The 20,026-nt window shown below is 33.3% G+C and overlaps 1 protein-coding gene and 2 long non-coding RNA genes across 6 annotated transcripts; 1 reads left to right on the top strand and 2 right to left on the bottom strand.

The window, feature by feature from the left end:
- Nucleotides 1-276: 276 nt before the first annotated feature.
- Nucleotides 277-6,468, bottom strand: LOC123907128. The gene is made up of 2 exons (XR_006809162.1): nucleotides 2,958-6,468; nucleotides 277-1,269 (listed from the first exon to the last, which is right to left on the bottom strand). It is a non-coding gene; the product is annotated as an uncharacterized LOC123907128 (long non-coding RNA).
- A 1,239-nt stretch (nucleotides 6,469-7,707) lies between these two features.
- LOC123907125 (pre-rRNA-processing protein TSR1 homolog) lies at nucleotides 7,708-16,001 on the bottom strand. 4 transcript variants are annotated; one of them, XM_045957233.1, is made up of 23 exons: nucleotides 15,951-16,001; nucleotides 15,648-15,766; nucleotides 15,465-15,553; nucleotides 14,706-14,842; nucleotides 14,542-14,618; nucleotides 14,381-14,458; nucleotides 13,885-14,016; nucleotides 13,615-13,665; nucleotides 13,366-13,506; nucleotides 13,138-13,260; nucleotides 12,942-13,019; nucleotides 12,767-12,856; nucleotides 12,572-12,694; nucleotides 11,788-11,871; nucleotides 11,369-11,467; nucleotides 11,078-11,263; nucleotides 10,875-10,944; nucleotides 10,527-10,630; nucleotides 10,143-10,432; nucleotides 9,750-10,061; nucleotides 9,309-9,387; nucleotides 9,101-9,164; nucleotides 7,708-8,300 (listed from the first exon to the last, which is right to left on the bottom strand). In XM_045957233.1, exons 4-23 carry the CDS (start codon nucleotides 14,791-14,793, stop codon nucleotides 8,188-8,190), a joined length of 2,382 nt encoding a protein of 793 aa, XP_045813189.1. In that variant the 5' UTR covers nucleotides 14,794-14,842; nucleotides 15,465-15,553; nucleotides 15,648-15,766; nucleotides 15,951-16,001; the 3' UTR covers nucleotides 7,708-8,187. The 4 variants fall into 4 exon arrangements, with proteins under 4 accessions (XP_045813189.1, XP_045813187.1, XP_045813190.1 ...); XM_045957231.1 differs by lacking the exon at nucleotides 15,465-15,553 and having other exon boundaries at nucleotides 15,554-15,766; XM_045957234.1 differs by lacking the exon at nucleotides 15,951-16,001 and having other exon boundaries at nucleotides 14,706-14,832; nucleotides 15,648-15,701.
- A 395-nt stretch (nucleotides 16,002-16,396) lies between these two features.
- On the top strand, nucleotides 16,397-19,716 carry LOC123907127. The gene is made up of 3 exons (XR_006809161.1): nucleotides 16,397-16,640; nucleotides 16,792-16,858; nucleotides 19,567-19,716. It is a non-coding gene; the product is annotated as an uncharacterized LOC123907127 (long non-coding RNA).
- Nucleotides 19,717-20,026: the final 310 nt, after the last annotated feature.

Below are 20,026 nucleotides of genomic sequence, written 5' to 3'. Positions count from 1 at the left end.
AGAGATACAGATTAGAATACAAGTAGACTCCTAACTATTTCTAATTTTTTTAAACAAACTTATTTCATATCATTCATCAATTGGTTCTCAATACAACGAGGAATCAAATAAAAAAGGGCACACATTGTCATCTACAAAAATAATTTAACTTTGTTTCTCTGGTACCAAACTTATTTTTCAAACTTAATTTAAGCAATATTATCCTTTTCTATTTGTCAAATATTGCTACAAGCTACTAGGTATACATTCATGCACATAAATAAATTAACAAAAGAATCAGGAGTATGGATTTTTTGACTATTCTTCCATAAGATATATCAAAAACATACAGAGGTCTTCAAGGAGGGCCCATCAATTGATTGTTTCCTATAGAAAACCAACACCACCAGACCTATTCCCTATAGTTCCCCAACAAGACAGCATGATTCAATTTTACCATCACTTTCTTAACAAGCATATTGACCTTGACCTTTGAAGGATTCCAAAGTTGAAGCACTCAATTGAAAAGATTTGAAATTGATAGCATGAATCAAGGAGATTTATTGTCATTGTCATAAGAAGAAAAGGAGAAAAGCAGTTTAAGTTAGATACAAAAGTTTGAAAGTGTAAAAGTACAAACCAAACCGTTAATCGTTAAAACAGGTACAAACAATCAAGGGAAAAACCAAGAAAAAGCTTAATTCACAGGACCAGTCATTATGGTGAGAGGACCATGCCTCAATTCAGGCAGAGAAGATCTTATGACTCAAAAAACAGTTTTTATGTTTGCCTCCGACCAAGGGCACACTAAAGGGGCTCCGAGACCTATTTTTTTACCACTAGACCAAAAACAGTTTATGCAACATTGTACTGGTCATTACTTCTCAGTGTGATAGCATTCCTTCACAAATGCTTAGTACCCTAGTATTTATAATTTATAATTGTCAACAAGCATTAAAATTCAGATAATACAAGGCCTGATATAAGACCTTACAAACATAGGGGAAGCTACTTGATTGCTCATAAGGTATCAAACAAAATCTAAAAATAACAAATATAAAAAACCAAACATTACGAAGGTAGAAAGAATCTAAAAGTTATGCAAAGGGCAAACTCTACTTGATTGCCCGTAAGATCCTAAAGGCTGTTACCGTAACAGCCAATAAAACAAATCAGGAATTTCAGATATTTAAGTAAATTGTCCTGCGCAAACATCGCAAAGAGGGAAACAGAACAGCTTCAATTTTCTATGGCATGCATCATATGATCATATTCTCCTAGGAGCTTGCCCTGATTATTTAAAACAACAGCAGTCAGAGTCCTGAGTATCAAATTTATAAGGAAAAAGCTAATATGTGCCCTAAGGGCACATGTTAAAGAACTTAATATAGAAATATTCATCTTAAAAGTCGTGCATTAATTTTTTTAAAAGTCAAAATACTACTTTTGGTTTCCTTAATATATGCCCTTAGGGCACATGTTAGCAAGACCCAATTTATAATGCTATATACAATTTTCAGATGTTAATAAATTAAACAGTACTATGAAATGATATAAATGTAACTAAGAATGTAAGCATATAAGTCCTATAAGATTGCCAGAAAAAATAAATGCAAAGCCCTCAGATAGCGAAATAGAAATCATTCGCTGCTTTTGAAACTAGCTTCATTCACAACCTTCTTGCACCTTATAACAGAATCAAGAGTTATAGTAATGGTGCAGGTCAAGTTGTGGACAAAACCATGTAACAGCTCAATAGTCTATTTTTACATCATAGCATAAAAAACAACTTGCTACATATTCACTATTTCAGCTAAAAGAGTAATTCGTGATTTTGGGTTCGATTATCTATTTAAACTTTTGGACTTTATATCAAGCAAAAACACAGAATCCATAATAACCATAATAATAACAGATAAACTGTGGAATTAACACTATATGTTGGACATAGATAAACTGGGTAATCAGAAATGAAAAAAAATAGTAACTTAGCATTGTATCTACGAAAATAAATCCCAGGGACTTGCATGGTCACATTTATTTTTACAGTCAATAAATGTAATATGCATGTAAATTTAGGAGGGAATGATGGTTGCTTCTTTTCTTCATTTGAAAAGATAGAAGGATTAAAAACAAACAGTTTGTAAGGAAGATTGGTAAAAACAAATCAGCTACAAATCATGAATTATTAAATTAATACACAAAGGAAGATGAGACAAAACAGAAATTTAAATCACATCTGGATCAAGACAAACAGATACATGCCTGATAGAATTGAAAGGATGATGGTTATGATTCATGAAATTAACATATCAAACAAAAATTTAAAAAAAGAAATCGTTGAAAAAGTTATTCAAACACAAGATAGCCACTGTGCCCTCAGATGTTAGAGGTTGGTACTTTTTGAACATCTATAAAAGCCTCTCGCCATCCATCAAGGTAGTGCACGGAAGAGAAAACTACACACAACCTCTACCGTCTCTACCCCACTGTCAGTAGTAGCAATAACAACAATAAAAACCAGAAGACGAAAAAGAAAAAGAAGTACAGCAGCAGCAGCAACAGCAACAGCACAGTTAGTAGTGTTGACAGTGGGGATAAAGGCAGAATGGATGGAAAAGCTATGAATGATATTCAGAGTAACATTTCTAGCAATGAAGATTCATCATAGGGCATATCCGTAAGAAATTACTCGTATATCCAAATTTATCCCTAGGAAAATTGAACAAGTAAAATCAGTTCTCTTTAATGGATAAGGAAATCTACACTGAAAATTGAGAGCCATTCAATAGTTTAAGATAAACAAAATTTGGTTGAATTTGATGATGACAGTAAAACAGCAAAAAACCAAATAATAATTAAAACACAAGTGACAAAATAGTATGGCTTTCTTAAGCATAGCAGAAACCCCTTTTTGCAAAAACTGTCACTTAGCTGAATTGACAGAAAAAAGGAAACACAGCCCTCAGAACTCATACCTAAACAATATCATCTACGGCATTTACATGGCTTCATTCACAACTTCCTTGCATCATAATAGATAGATAGATAGATAGATAGATATATCCAGAGAGAGTGAGAGAGAGAGACAGAGAGGTGCAAGTAGAGTTATGAACAAACCCATGTAGCCGGTCAATAGTTAATTTTTACATCATTGGGCATCATAGAAAAAATCTTGCTAAATTTTCACTAATTACTTCAAAGATAAACGAAAAATAATAACAGAACAATAGGAAACAGAAAAACAAATTAGCTAATGGGGTTTATATAACACTACTTATTTAAAACAGTAGACAGGGATCTTCGAGAATCAAATTTATAATGCTATATATAGTTTTCAGAGGTTAATAAATTGAACAGTATGTATGAAGTAATATACATGTAATTAAGAACGTAAGCATATATAACTACATATGTGAAGTACTAAAAGTTTCTAGGTGATTCTAGATATTTCTATTGTTTCCTTTTATTTTCCTTTGTAACTATTTTCTCCTTAGTTCAAGGAAAGAACTAACTGTATCCTCTCTATTTAAACCAGCCTTGGGCAGAGGAATAAAGCGTAACAGCATTCCCAGGAACTTCATCTTCTTACAGATTTACATGGGCACTGTATTTTATCGGTCAATCATTTTCATATGCGTCTAAATTTAGGAGGGGATGACAGTTGTTTCTTTTATTCATGTATAAAGATAGAAGGATTAAAAATAGTTGGTAAGGTAGATTGGTTAAAACCAATCTGCTATGGATTATGAGTAATTAAATTAAAATAATACAAAAAGGAAGATGAGATAAAACAGAAATTTAAATGACATATGGTCAAGATTCATGATATTAACATATCAAACAAGAAAATTCAAATAGAAATCATTGAAAAAAACTTTCAAAAACAATATAGAAAAATGTGCCCTCAGATGGTATTAGGTTAGACGTTTTCAACATCAATAAAGCCAAACAAATACCTAAAGGAAGATGAGATAAAACAGAAATTTAAATGACATATGAATCAAGAGACAAACAGATACCTACCTGATAGAACGGGAAGAATGGTCATGATTCATGAAATTAACATCTCAAACAAAAATTTCAAATAGAAATCATTCAAAAAAAACTTTTCAAAAACAAGCTAGATAAATGTGCCCTCAGATGGTATTAGGTTAGTATTTTTTCAACATCCATACAAGCCTCTCGCCATCCATCAAGGCAGTGAAAAATGAAAGAACCACACACGACCTCTACTATCTCTACCCACTGTCAGTAATCGTACTAACAACAATGATAATGAGAAGACGAAGAAGAAAAAGAAGTATAAGGTGAAGAAGAAGAAGAAGAAGAAAATGAAGAAGAAGAAGAAACACAAGAACAACAACAACAACAACAACAACAGTAGAAGCAGCATAGTTAGTAGTAATGACAGTGGGGAGAAAGTAGGAAATGGAAGGAAAAACTGTGAATGATGTTCAGAGTACCATATATAGCATTGAAAACTCGTCATCGGGCTTATCCAGAAGAAATTATATGCAAATTTGTCCCAAGGCAAGTAAAATTAGTTCAATTTGATGGTAAAAAAATCTACACTAAGTGAAAATTGAGAGCTATTCAATAGTTTAAGATAAAAAAAATATTGGACGAATTTGATGATGACAATAAAACAGCAAAAACCCAAGTAATTATTGAAACACAAGTGCGATAATACAATCATAAGTAATATGATATCTAAATTTAAACTGTAAAGAAAAATCTAGTAAGCAAAAATGAGAGCCCTAGATTGACAACCATAGAGAGGAAGCCACGAGTGAATATGAAACACTAAATTCAAACTTAAACTATATCACATCCAAGATTAACTGAAATCAACTGTTAAAATTAGCATTGGCTCCCTAAACAATAAATAGGTCAACTATACTACTATAGTTCCCTTACAAGTGAAAACAAGTGAATCGCCGATTATGACAAATCAACCTGCAAAAACGAAGGAGAAAGTAAATTAGATAAATCAATAGACACTCGACAGAAAAGAACACCTAAACTTCTCACCATCTCTCCTCAACTAGGGCAAAGACAGGTAGCTAGAGTCCTGAAGAAAACATATAAAATAAGTGAACAAACGAAGCAATTGACAAGATTATCCAAACGCAAAATGGTTACTTTGCCCTCAGATATTGTTAGATGTGTAGGTTTTCAACATCCATGAAAGCCTCTCAACATCCATCAAGGCAGTGCACACAGAGCACAACCTCCGCCATCTCAGCCCACTGTCACTATGAAAATTGAAATAATAATAATAATAATAATAATGACGACGATGATGATGATGATGATGAAGTTGATGGCAACGACAGAGTTAAAGAAGAAGAAGAAAAAGAAGTCAATAGTGATGGCAGTGTGAAGAAAGGCAGACGGGACCGAAAGACTTTGAATATTATGCAGAGGATCATATCATCATTGGGCATAACCAAGCCTACTGCTATAAGAAGATTTTGCAGATAACCATTTACAATCCACGAGATGCATTGACACTAAATGTAACATATTATACTACTTTACGGCTGTCTCCGGGCCAATGCACTATAGATATTTGAGTTTCTGCCACAGAATATTAATGTTATAAAGTATAGATTTCTTAAGCATAACAGAAACACCTATTGCAATGACAACATGTTATATAGAATGAATTTCGTAAGCAAAAAGGAAACACAAAACCCTCATAACTCATAGGGATTAAGGAAATTGAAGGAAATGGGGGCATTAGTTAACATGACCCAAACAGAATTATGCGGTTCTAAGGGAAATGGGGCCGGTAGTCTAGAGTCTGATTAAGGTAAATAAAGCATGGCCAAAAATAATTCTACTCATGAATGAAACTCGAGTCCCGAATGATTTGCGAGCTCATTAACCACTTGAAATCAATCACTTAGTTGCAGAAATTAATAAACAGGATTGATACAACACTGCTTTGTTTTTCTAAAAAATGTAGCAACACTACTTTTTGCAAATAGACAAATCAAGTAATAATCGGAAGAAAAAAAAAAGAAAGAAAAAAAAAACCTCATGCTCTTATTTATGTGTATCAAATCAAATATTACTGAAAACCCTAAATCATGGTATTAACATTGGAATGGAGCATATTAGGATGTGAAATACATTTCCTTTAACAATAATAATGCAGGAAATCTAAAAAAAACCGGTTTTTATCATAGCACAGTACATGCATTATCATTCATGGAAAATTTCACAAAAATGGGTCACAAAAAACAGAAACAAAATAAAAAAATAAAGCAGAGATTGTAAACAACCATAAAACTGAGTTGAAATAACAGTAAACTAAAGTAATGGCGGAAAAGAAAAAACTAAACTTTGAGCAAAAAAAAATGAGAAAGCGAAATGGTAGAAGAAGATGAAAGAAAGGGTTTGTGGAAAGAAATAGGACAATCGCGCTTTCCTTCTATTGTTGTGTGGGCTGGCTGACTTTGGGCTGTTCGGCTAGGGCCTAATTTTAGGGCCGTCAATATGGGTAAGGTCAAAAAATTTGATATTTTCTCTTTAGGTCCCAATGTATTTTTTATATCCAAAATATTTCAAATTTGCTCTTGATAAAAACTTCGGTTTGCTGAAACCAAAGTTTTTTCTAATTCAAAAAAAAATTGGTTCGTTGAAGTCGAAGTTTTTATTAAAGGGCAAAAAAGTAAAATTCAAAGGGGAAAAAGAACCATGGGGTGCCTAAAGAGAAAACATCAAAAAATTCTCTTCCCACCCAAATTTATTTTATCTCCGGAAATTACAATTTTAACATTTTATCCATATGAAAAAAGTTCGGAAGTATTTTTCAAAAAAAAATTGTTGAAAATAATATTTTGCACTAGAAAAAGTTCGAAAAATATTTTTCAAACTTTTTATGCATGGGTGAAATTGGAATTTTAGGGGATCAAAGAAACGTTAGGGGGGAGAGAATTTTTCGTAAAGTAAAAACCTCTTAAAAGCACCAAAATTTGTAACAAATTACAGATTTGAATCTTAGAATAAGTCTATTAGAGGTACTAGATAAAGTTTAAGTATTATATTTTCCTGGAGACTACGCTGTGGTGCATGCAAAAAGTCTAGTTAACGGACCATCATGGCGGCAGAAAAACTCATGTACCCAAAAACCTTCATCGGTTAGGGTAATGAAGTGGTCCTCTAGTACAAAGAGACCAATGTATTCGTAACCCCTTGCATTGTTGCCCACATTATTGGTCCTCTTAGTGCATCAGTTTCTAAACTTTGTTGTGCATCACATTCAACATTTATTCTATGCACCTTGAATTATAACAGTTTAAATTATGAAAAACGTTTTTCTCTTTCAATTATGAAAAACAGTTTAAAATTTATCTATTAATATAAACCATTGTGAGACCATTTGAAAAAATATTTAAAAACATTATTACACCAATAAACCGTCTAGAACTTGTTTTTATAAACTGCGATAACTTGTGAAAAACTTATATTAAAACAATATATTATTTTGTTAAGGAAATATTTATCCAAATAAGCAGTTGTATGATGAGCACTTAATATACATATTTATCCAAACAGGGACCAAAACTTACTAAGGAATCGCTCTGTTGGAAACTAGAATCCAACCAACAACTAATTTCACACGGTCATTTTTCCACCAGCAAGAGTCGCGTGTAGTGGCGTGACAAAGATACACAGCTTAAAACAAAATACTATGTAGTTATTCACCCCGTAACATTTCAAAGTTGAATAGGTTTGCTGCTGCCTACAGATGTTTTTATAACCATTGATTAAAAGTCCAAACCAATCAACAACTACAATACAATAGAATGTGCAAACATGCATAAGTAGCTTTAACTGACATGAAGTTCATCCCGTCCCATAATGATAAAGATATAAATGAATTATAATGCGAATACCTAGTACATACTGATTTAAATTATACCTAGTACACAGTATTTGCAAATACCAAAAATATCAAAATAAATTTAAAACAAAAATATGATATATGTTAATTTATCTTCTCTCAGGTGCAAACAAGCAAGGTATTCTGGCCATTTTTTCAGTAAATAAACGGCCACAAAACTGCATCCTCCGTTCAAGGAAGTCAATCTGAACCAAACAAAGCTTCATTCCCAATCAATAATCAATATAACATTGACTTTCTACTGAATTCCTTGATCAATAACAGAATTCAACTGTCATCCCATCAAATATCTATAGTAAAGGAAAATAACGGGTTGGTCTCTTCGGGTATGCACGTTTGTATAAATTCAAACATACAGTATCACACTGTTCAAGAACCCCGTTGAGAAGGCACTTCGTTGCTCCTGAATAACAAGCAGATTACAATCAATAGGTGTCCCATATCTATTTGAATGCTAATGATTACAAGCTGAAATATGAACCAAAAAAACTTGCACAGGGAATTTATGTTTAGTCAACAAAACAATAAACGAATAATTCATTATCATTAGTTCTGTAAGATTAACGTTCATATTTATCAACCCACGGAATCCAAAGGAAATCATTTCTCGGCTTCTATTTATTTTAGTGTTCATCACTCATCTCACACTCATGATAATCTCATCCACCCCTTTTAATTAGTAGCATTTTTAGATTTATCTACGCAATGTATAAAAATTCTAATAAACCTAGACACTAGACAGTACGTACAGCATAACTCTCACAGAAGAGTATAATAAATCTCCAAGCAGCTATGGAGCTGAGCATTAAAAAAATCATAAATGGGTACAGTTGTGTTTCCAATAGTGAAGATTTCCCTTGGCAAACAATGATTGCAATCAATATCCAATAATGGGGCAGATCTAATTGTAATTTATCAGACTAGTCATATGAAACCAAATTGAGGTATGAGGTAAGAGGTAAATTCAAATTGACGGCATAGAAAAAGTCCATATGAAACCATAATTTTCACAAGATAAGCAAATTATGATTTTTTTTTTACAATTGATAAGAAAATTATGATAAAACATTATAAATGAGTCGTGATGAGAATCATGGAATGAGCAAGTTCATCATTAATGAAGCAATAAATAATCAATTTCACCCTAAAATGAGTAGCTGCCTGAATTTTATAGTAAATGTAATGGTTTGGAACATAACATACCGTGTGTACCAACAGGTTCTTTAATTCGGCCACGAAGACCACGTTTGGTATATATCTCTACAGGCTGCAATCACCACCACATTAAGAAATCACATTAGGGTGATAATTGAGGATAATTCTCAGAGAATGGTTTTTTCAATACTCTACAAATCCTCGTCAAAGTTAAATCCAATTATTTTGGAAACACTGGGTGAAAATTGTTTCTTACCTTGAACCATTTAACATCCTCTGGATTATAGAACATGTGTCTTACAGAAGCTTTACGTTTTGATACTTTTTGAGGGTAGCTGCACCACAAAATGTTCAAAAAGTTCTCATGAGAATAACATTATAAATGTCTGAAATGAAAATATTTACTTTTTTCCAGATTCAGCATGCAAAGAAATCAACCAAAAAGACCATAGAATAGAACCAATAAGTAATACACAATGGTTTTTGTTGACATTATAATTATAGGGTTTCAGAAAATAGTAGAGAGAATAAGAATAAATGGGGAAACAAATCATGACTATAGTTTATAACTAACAATTATGGAAACTAATGCCAACAGATAAACTAAGTCTAAGATACATATATCGAGATACAACGAATTTATTTATTATATAAAAGTTTTGAAGTGATGGATCTTGGCAACAATAAATAAACATACCCTGTCAATATAACACGCTTAAGGATTATCCTAGCTGGATCAACAGTTTTCAGTGAGCCAACTGCAGCCACTGTGGCATCTTCTCCAACTCTCTTTAGGACTATTGTAGGAAGAGGAGGAAATGAAATTGGTGCATAAATTGAAGCAACTGAAAAACGTCCAGCATGGAGAAACCTCTCCATCTTGTTCTTGTCTGTGTTTATGAACTCACTAGAGAAAGTTGGTCTGCCAACAAATTGTCGAAACCCGACATGAAATATCAACTCTTCCTTTGCTTTGATGGGTGCATCATATGTTTCGTGCTTCTTCACGCTAAAAAACAAGTAATTTAGTTCGTTACACATCTTTTGTATATTCAGAAAATATGGTAAAAATGATATAGCATATACACACCTGAAGTGAAGGACAGATAGTTTCGACTCATGTTTCAACAGGCCACATGCTGTAACCGGGGCTGTCTTTGCAAGTGTACATAATTTTGAAGCCGCTGCACTGGGCACATCCTTGATATGCAGCCTAGCATATGAGCCAACTGGAATACAGTCCTCTCTGCCTTCTTCATCCAATTCTAAAGCTTTAGCAAGAACATGCTTTTGGATTCTTTTAAAATTATCATATGCAAAAAATTTGGCATTCTTTTGGTCAAATGCAAAAATTTTGGCATAATCTTGGGGTAGAGATTCCTGATATTATTAGAAATGTCAGATTATTTTTATTTTTTTGTATGTTATTATTAGCAATGTCTCACTATAAAGAATCTCCAAAAGACAAACATACTTTAGGATCCCATGAAGAATTCCTGAAGGACTTGAGTCCCCTATATTTTGCAAACCGCACCCTAGCCGGAACATCCAATGGTGTATCCACTTCATCAGGATACTCTACAACAAACAAGTAACAAGTGACTAATCAAAAAGAATGTGATTATATCAGCAATGCAACTGCAAAATTTCAAACAAAGCAATAGGTATCCATGGCAAATTCCCAACAAAGTGCAAAAGGCAGGACATGAGATATAAACTAGAAACACAAAAAAAAAAAGTTTACATACAACATTAGGCACAGGAAAACCAAACTTTCAAGCCTTTATAAAAAAACCGATAAGAACATAAAAGAAAAACATACCCACATCTGCAGCATGTGCTTCTTTAAGTTCCTTGAGTTCATCTTCGATCTTCTCTCTAGTATCTACTTCCTGTATTCCCAAAATAGTAATCATGTGCTAAAGGTATAGAACGATAGAGGACCAGAGACTGTGCAACAACGTCAAAGGTCTAAGGGTAAATATGTAAATATATTAAGTATTGCAAAAGTATTAACAGGCTCACCATCATTGATTCATTGTCAGTTTCATCCTCAGAATCTCCTAATCTTAGTGAAGCTCCATCACCATCAAGATCTAAATACTCATTTCCCTCTTGACCTGGAGACTCATCTCCTTCATCCAACACCATACCATCTTCATTGTCACTGTCTGACACCTCTTCATCAGATTCATTAGTAATCCATGCAGCCTGAAAATAAAAATAAATACTAGATATCTATTATTTCCATACTAAAAAATACAATAAGGTCGGCCGAAAAACAATCAGAAGTGAATCAAGAAAACAAGTACATACCTGGTATTCGGAAGTGCCAGCAGGAAGCTTCCTCTTTCTTATCTTTTTTTGCTTTCGATCTTCAGCAGCCTTTTTTATTTCTTCCTCTGTTGGCCATGTCTGTCAACAAGTAATAATATCATACCAAAACACTAAACAAAAGAATCTTACAAATAAAGTAAACACATGATATTCAGATAATGCACCCACTAATTTGTTAAAACACTTTGTTTGGGGGAAGGGGGCTGATTCTAGGCTGAAAACAGTGAAATCAGATAATAGGCAACAACTGATTGAATTATAAGCTACTCATCAGAACTTAAAATACTATAATGATCAATTAAAATGATGTCAATTAAGAAATTACAAACACTGAAGCTTATAAATCAACCATTATATTTTACAAATGGCAATAGTAGAAATGATATTTCATTATCTACCTGCTCTCCAGCAAGAAGATCGGGTTTATTCTCAACAACTAAAGATTCTTGGTTGTCAGCATCTGGAACTAGAGTACGAATGACCTACAACATTAAAAGGTAGGAAAAATGAGGAAAAACTAAACGTGTAAATATAAATAAATGGTTCGAGATTAAATGAGTAAATAAATATTATAATGTCCAAGTGTTGCAAAACAGCGGATTTGGAATTTTAGTATATCAAAATTAAAAGGGAACTTTGTTGGTGTTTTCAGATTGACAAAAAACAGTCAAATTGTTATATTTCAATATTAACTTACATTATTTTACTTAGCTTTTTAACATGTGCATGTGATAATGATACATTATAACATTTGACATACTGCTATATAATACTTACATAATATATGTGCAAAACCAGACTGAAACTCAAAACCTTAAAAGGATTGCTATAATTTACATAATATATGTGCAAAACCAGATTGAACCTCAAAACATTGAAGGCCGCAACTTTTAAGAGTTCCTAACCAGTCTAGTTTGAAATTTCAGTATATAAAAATTAAGAGGTAACTGTTGGTTTTTCAGAATGACAAAAAAATCTTTTCGCCAATTTAAATTGTTATAATTCAATATTAATTTACATTATTAGATTTACCTTCAATGTGCATATTATACATTTTAACATACTGCTATATATTTAAATAATAAATGTGCAAAACCAGATTGAACCTCAAAACTTTAAATGCCACTTCCTTTAAGAGTTCCTAACCAGTCTTGTTTTCAAAACTAAGTAAGACTACATTACCTCCACATCCTGCATCTCATCTGAATCCATTAAGTCCTGGTTTTTCTTTGAATTCAAAGGAAAGGGATCCTTAAGAACCTCAATTTTGCACAGTTGAAAATCTCCTGCACCTGATACATGAACCTGAACAAAAAAAATGTGAGACATCAAACAACTAAATGCAACTAAAATTTATTCCATGACCTTGCTGATTACCAGTTGATTCACAGAGAGGTTACGAACACGGAGGTAACCGCTGAGAACGAGGGTGCATTTATCAGAATTGCCATCATATACTGCGTCAACCTGTAATTTAGGGTGGTAAACATGATGAGCGCAATATAAGATATAAAATGTAAATTGCTGGAGATTCAAATTGATTAATTCAAACCTTGTTTGCCACGAGGTAAGATCGTTGAGTTCTCCAATGAGGAGTTTTAAGCCTTTGCTCTTTAAAGAGCGACAGGAACTGCAATGACAAAGATGAGAGAAGTGGAAGGCTTAAACAACCAAACTGGATATACAATGGATGATAAATTTAGCAGGTGCAATCAGAATTTACAGCCATCGATGAGTGAAATAATTACCTTGTGAAGATCATCCTTTGTATCAGCTGGATAAAATTTACAGTCCTCAGGAAATTCAGAAGCAAGACTAGATGTACAAATCTTCTTTAGTTCATTTCTTTGTTTTACCTCAGTCGGCAGGTCCTGAGAGCACATGTAAATGATTAAAATTCAATTTCTTCATGAAACAATTGTAAGCTCACATAAATTACTCGATTTGGTCCAAAAATAAGAGGCAGTATAACTTACACGAACAAAGACAGCAGTGCTTGGTAAACCAATAGATCTAAATACAGAAAGGCATTGATTTCCAAATGAATCAATGAAGTAAGAATCAGTTTCTTCACACAAAGACCTTGTAGAGGCCACAAAAACCAGTAGATCAGCAACCTACAACACAAATATTGTCAAACGGTAATCACTCACAACCCACATTTTCCAAACCCGCAAACCAAAATCCTTGAGAAAAGAAGGAAACGGGAAAAAAAAATATAGTACCTTCGCCATTTCCATGCAGGATAGTAAATCACCATGAGGTGCTTTCAGTACCTGCAGTTTACAATATTGGTGTGTATCGATATTACAACTTCTAATACATGAGAATTGAGAATGTATAAATTTTTTAATTCATTACTCGATAGAATTATAACTATTGTTAAATATTAAACATAAAAGTTTTTCTTAGCAATTAACTCAATCCATGTTGTATATACAAATGACTCGACAAATTAACTATGTTCGAAAGAATGAGACAGAAGTCAGATCTACCGTTACTCTGGTCCTATATTCAGAAGAAGAAACTGTCCCTGACAGCACCGCAGAAGATTGTTTCGATAACAATGACAAAAGATCGTCTGCAAGTGATTCTAAATCCACAGTGGCACAAAGGGCAAAAAGTACCTGGGAGGAACAAAAATATAATAGGAATGTGAGGGCACAATAAAAAATGTATTCAACTTGAGTATTTGAGATTATTTACTAACATAAGCATGTGTGATACTTTTTGGGAGAACTTATGAAAACAGATTATGATGTGTTCATAAGATCTTTTCAGCTTATTGGGAGAGCTTATGAAAACAGATTATGACATTTTTTTCAGCTTATTTCCGTAAACTCTCCAGAATAATTTGACTATATTGTTACAAAAACAGCATGTAGATAAATACTTGTATGATAGATAAGAGCCAACTCTATAAGAAGTTAATGAAACTAAGTATCGAAACAATGCATAAATAAATGTCGAAATCAGTAAAAATTTACTGACAATTAGGCGCGGAGGACATTTGGATCCACTCAATTCTCTTCTTTGTTTCAAAACTGTAGCCCTTTTTTGTTCACGAATCTGTAAAATAACAAATGAATTACTGAGGAAGTAAATATAACAGAAAAATAAGAACAGAGAGACATAGAAAGAGATTGAAATACCATTTTATTTCTCTGGAGTCGAGCGGCACGAGCACCTTTCCCGACATTACGGTCAGATTTTACGATCGCAAGTCTATCTAAACAGTTAAATTGAAAAACCTAACATTAATAATAATGAATGAATGGAAAAACTGAAAAATCATTAGTATAATAAAAATACGAACCTTTAACAGAAGTTTTGTGAATATTGCGAGAAGATTTAGAAGAGAATCGTGACTTGTGAGACTTATTGACTTGATGCGTCGGAGCCATTGTTATTGCACTGAGCAGCTTGTTGATGCGAGTTGTAATCTGCAAAACCCTATTTTGAAGACCAAATTAAACTAAACCCTTTTATCACATACACGGCCAGTTAACTTTAATAATAAAGTTAATTACTATCAATCAAATTTACTAAATAACCCTAATATTCATAATCAAATTTATAATTTTTTTATTAATAAATATGCATGTAGTCATTATTTGTCATTGATAATTTATTTATTTAGGGGGTGTATTGAATTGAGTTTTTAATAGATTTTAAAATATTTTTTTATAATAAAATTTTTTTGATGTATTCAATCAAGACTTTTATAAAATGTAAACAAATTTTGTGGTATTCAATTAAGACCAAATTTAGGAGAGACATTGTTTTCTGATTTTTGTTAGTTAGGGGCATTTTAGGTTTTTTGATGTGGTGTCAAATTTTTAGATATGGGTATTTTAGGTTTTTTCAGGGCACATTGGTTTGTTATAGATATATAGATATATAGATTGTATGTACAGAACTTATATACAAATTGATATGAATCACGAAATTCATATGAATCGCACAATCAAGAACTTCGAAAGTGAAATCAAACAAAATATATAGATATAAACGATGAATAATATGAATATGATTAAGAATTAAACGATGGAAATTGAAGAATCAGTGAAAGTACCGTAGCGGCGCAAATCTGAGAGGAGGCCGCAGAGAGAGTGAGAGAGAAGAGGCGTGCCCTAGCTAGGATAATCGAGGAAAGGGACCAACCTGTGATAATCGAGGATGAGGAGGATTCAGTTACTTTAGTAGGTGAATACAGACCGTCCGATCCACGTGTGTCTCTCTGCAAGTAAGTTCCTACCGTGGTCGACCAAAATCAAAGATGTTGCAACCGGCAAGGAGTGGAGTGGGAATTTTGCGTGTTAGGTAGTTAAGTTACTGAAGTAAGCAGGGACGGATCTATATAGAGGCAGAGTGTGGCTATAGCCACACCAGAATTTTCAGTATTTTATTCATATACATAATATATAATGAGCATGAAAAATAAAAAAAAAAACATAAATCAGAATAACAAAAACATAAACTAGAATAACAAACACAGGATGATGAAGCAAAAACGAGAAAGATTAAAACCAAAGAAGATGAAGAAGAAGCAAAACGATACTAGCATAGGAAGTTTGAAGAAGAAGAATAGCAAATGACGGCAGCTTTTGTTCTCTACAATACATCATAACAATTAATAAGACACTTATTTAGGGTTTCACATATTTCTTATGGGCTTGGGCCGTTTGGCCTTATGTTTCTGTGTGCACAGTGTCACTTTTGACCACTTTTTTTCTTCTTTCTTTTCTATACCCCTATTTAGTAGTATTTTGAACACCTATACCAATTAGTTACTCATTAGTTTGATCAACCTGATTACTCATTATTTTGAACACCTATAACATATCTCTCACTGGTGAGAGAGTATTTCAACTGGCTATCAAAGGTTGTTCCTGTATTTATTTTTTTTTTAAGTAATTATTAATTATTAATTGAGAATAGAGAATATAATATTTTAATTATTAATTATTAATTGACAAATACTTTCTCACCTAACAAATCCTTCCATCTTCTTCCTTCCATCCACCGCAGGATCCACCACGTTGCTTCCATCTTCTTCCTTCCCCCCACCGCAGGATCCACCGCGTTGCTCCTACAAATCCTTCCATCTTCTTCCTTCCCCCACCGCAGGATCCACCGCGTTGCTCCTACAAATCCTTCCATCTTCTTCCTTCCCCCCACCGAGCAAAGACAACTGGTTTGGATCGATCGAGAAGCAGAGCAAAGTGAAGACAACGGAAGGTTCTTTGAGGTAAGTTTATCCGGCTTAATTATTTCCCTTAAATCCTTCATTTTTTGTCGACTATTCACGCTAGAATCCGCCTCAAATTCATAAAGATTTTCATAGATATGTTTATGAAATAGGGATGGTTAAACATTTGCTATGTCTGTTAAATATGTAGGCTTTGAGTCATGGAGGGTAGACCAAACAGTCAAAATCCATTGTTCGTGAACGTTGCTTCAGGGGAAGTAAGTGAATGTTGCTATTATGTTTTAATTTTTTAAATTTTGATAGTATTTTAAATAGTAACATTCAATCAAAATTTTAAAATTTTCTTGTCATATAACTACATATTATTTGGAGAATTGTTTATATAAAAAATTTGGATTTTATTGTTGTTAACGACTAAATTGTCTGGTAAAAAATTTGTGAGGATCAAAATGAGTCTTCACTCTAAAATTTATATGCAATGACCCTTTAAAACTTACATTGTTGGAATTCTCAAATACAATTTTATGCACAATCTGGTTTACTCAATTTTGCCCACCAAGTGTTTGCTGAAATGTGTGAGCAATGTGTTCTCTCTTGGACGGCTCATGCTAGGGTGAGAGAGCCTATCATATCTCTCACCAGTGGCAACTCTTAATGGCCGTTAGATTTAGAGGTCTATATATTTTAGTGTAAGTTTTTATACCATATTTTTCCCTTTCTTCTCCATGCTCTTGTTAACCTGGATTTTATTTTACTTCGTATTTTTTCCATTTCCTGATTATTGTTCATGATTGTTTTTTATTCTTTGTATTTTTTTGATTTGTTATGACTCTACTTTTTCGTCAATTTCAACCTTTTCCATAACTTCTATTGATTCCTCTGAAGTGGTGATTGACCATTCTTGAAATTTCCAAGGTGATGGAACATAGATTTAAGACTTGAAACTCCATTGATTATCATGAATTTTTAGAAACTTCAGCTTCAAAAGCCTTCAATTCAATTAAAAAACTTTAAAATAAATTTTTTAAAAATTGATCTTGAGAGGATGTAGAAAGTGTTAGAATTTGAATGAAGAAAAAAAAGTGATAGTGAGATTAATAGAGAAATGAAGGAAAGAACATTAGGGGAAGCATCTGAATTCTGAAACATTGTATTAGGTGTATTAGGAAAGAACATTAATGAACATTGAGAAAAATGTCAAGGTAAAGGTAGAGAGAGAAGAGAGGGACATTGATACAGTGTGGCGTATGTATCATGCATTTTCACCAACGAATGGTCCAGATTCAATCTTTTGGTAGTTCACCCGTGAGCTATATGAGAGGCTCCCTCACCCTAGCCTCCGCCCTCTTGGACTAGCTTAATTCTAGGCTCTGTGGCTAGAGTTAATGGCTGGAATGGGAAGCAGGTTCAGTCAGACCTTACAAGCCTTGCAACTTTCACAGAATGGTATGAGACACCACTACCTAAACCACCACACCAGTTGCTGCAGCATCGAACCCTCTGCTACCACCTGAACCACCTAATAATGCAGCCGTTTAGAACAACTTAATGTCGCCACCGCCAAAACCACCGGATCACAATTTTCAATTGAAACACGGGGAGTTCCAAGGGACACGGGCATCTTCCGTTCCTACACCACCCCCCGAGCCTCCCGATGGAGATCACATATTGATGGTTTCGCAGGGAATTGTTACACTTATTATGTGGTTTCAAACATTGGAGTGGTTGATACACAAAATGAAAATTTGAACACATACCTTCATTTTTTCTTTCTTAAATTATTGAAGCTTGAATCTTTATAACATAAATTATAGTAAGATTAAATCTTTAATTTCAATTCTTACTTGTCAAGATTGAACTATCATTGTTTGAAAAAATAAAAAATTCAAGGAAGTAGTGATTTTTTCTTTCTTAAATTATTGAAGCTTGAATCTTTATCACACAAATTATAGTAAGATTAAATCTTTAATTTCAATGAACTATCATGTTGTTCCCCTTCTTCATTGTTTGAAAAATATAAAAAATTCCAGGAAGTAGTGTGTTCTTTGTTGGATCTTTGTTGGAGATGGTGATGTTCTTGACTTTTGAGTTTTGAATGGTGTTCTTATTGAAAATATATTTAAAGATTTAGTAAGTTTATTCTTGCTTGCTGCTGTCAAATATTGTTGTGATGTGGTGAAGGTGCCAATGAGTGTGTTGTGATGGATTTTGTGAGTGTGATAGAGACGGTGGAGAGAGAAACAATTGTGAAAGTAGAGAATATGTGATATAGTGTGAGTGGTGTAGAATATTATGGTATGACATAATTGAATCTATGGTTAAAACAAAGTCACGCATGGTGGGAGACCTACTTCACTCTCCCACGCTAGACTGAGCCTTGTTAGCTGCCATGTCACTTGCCATGCCCATGATAGCTCTTTCGAGGCACGTCTTCAGTACCTATGCTGTACATTTTGTCTAACCTTTGACTACCCTTGTGTACCTTACAGTATAGAAGCACTAAAACTTAAAATTCTGAAGCTCATTCCGCTTCCAGTGCCTTCGAGTAATAATGTATGTAGCTGATTAGTTTTGTGTGGGTCGAAAGCTAATATTTCCAGAGCGTTATACTGTTTATATAGTCTTCTGTTATGCTGTGTTTTTAACTCTGCTGATAGAGTAGGTTTTTTATGCATGATTATGCCGTTATGCTGCATCGGTCTGCACTAGTATTTGATGCACTGGTTGCCTATTTGTATAGTCACTCTTTTTACTTTAGCATTTGGTGTTGGGCAGATTCTAGGGTGAGAGAGTGAAACATATCTCACACCCGTGAAGAGTGATTTTTACCTGCTATTAGAGGTTGTTCCGGTTTTTTCTCTTTGGTAATTATTAATTGAGAATATAATATTGTAATTATTATTAGATATTAAAACTCATACATATCCAAAGATTTAACAGTGATATTGATTCCCTACCGTTGCAGGGCATAGGAGAAGAAACTCTGGGTACTGACATATCAAATGGGGGACCTAGCTACTCTGTTGGAGGTGGTAGTTCAAACCCAGATGAAAGTTTAGATGGGTCATTTGATGAGATTTGGAATGATACAGAGGATCAAAGTTTTGGTTATGGTTGTGAAAAAAAAAACACAGTTCACTACCTAGAATGGAAACTAAAATACATTTTACTATTTAACGTGAATTTATATTTGTCTTTATGTGTATAATTTGCTTCCTTATTTGGTGCATCAATTTTATTGAGATTGCGGAGAGAAAGAAACAGAAGAAAAAAAAAAGTGTAATCTCTATACATCAATGATTTGCTTAAAGTAGATTAAGAAGTTATTGAATTTTCTATGAATGGAAAAGATAAAGATATCTATGAAAAAATTTAACTGCCATGTAAGATGGAGACATTTGTACCAAAAAAAAAATGAAGGAAAC

The sequence above is a fragment of the Trifolium pratense genome, linkage group LG2, assembly GCF_020283565.1.
Source record: "Trifolium pratense cultivar HEN17-A07 linkage group LG2, ARS_RC_1.1, whole genome shotgun sequence".
NCBI lineage: Eukaryota > Viridiplantae > Streptophyta > Magnoliopsida > Fabales > Fabaceae > Trifolium > Trifolium pratense.
The sequence above is the reverse complement of the archived record's forward strand: the minus strand, read 5'-3'. Positions and strand labels throughout refer to the sequence as shown.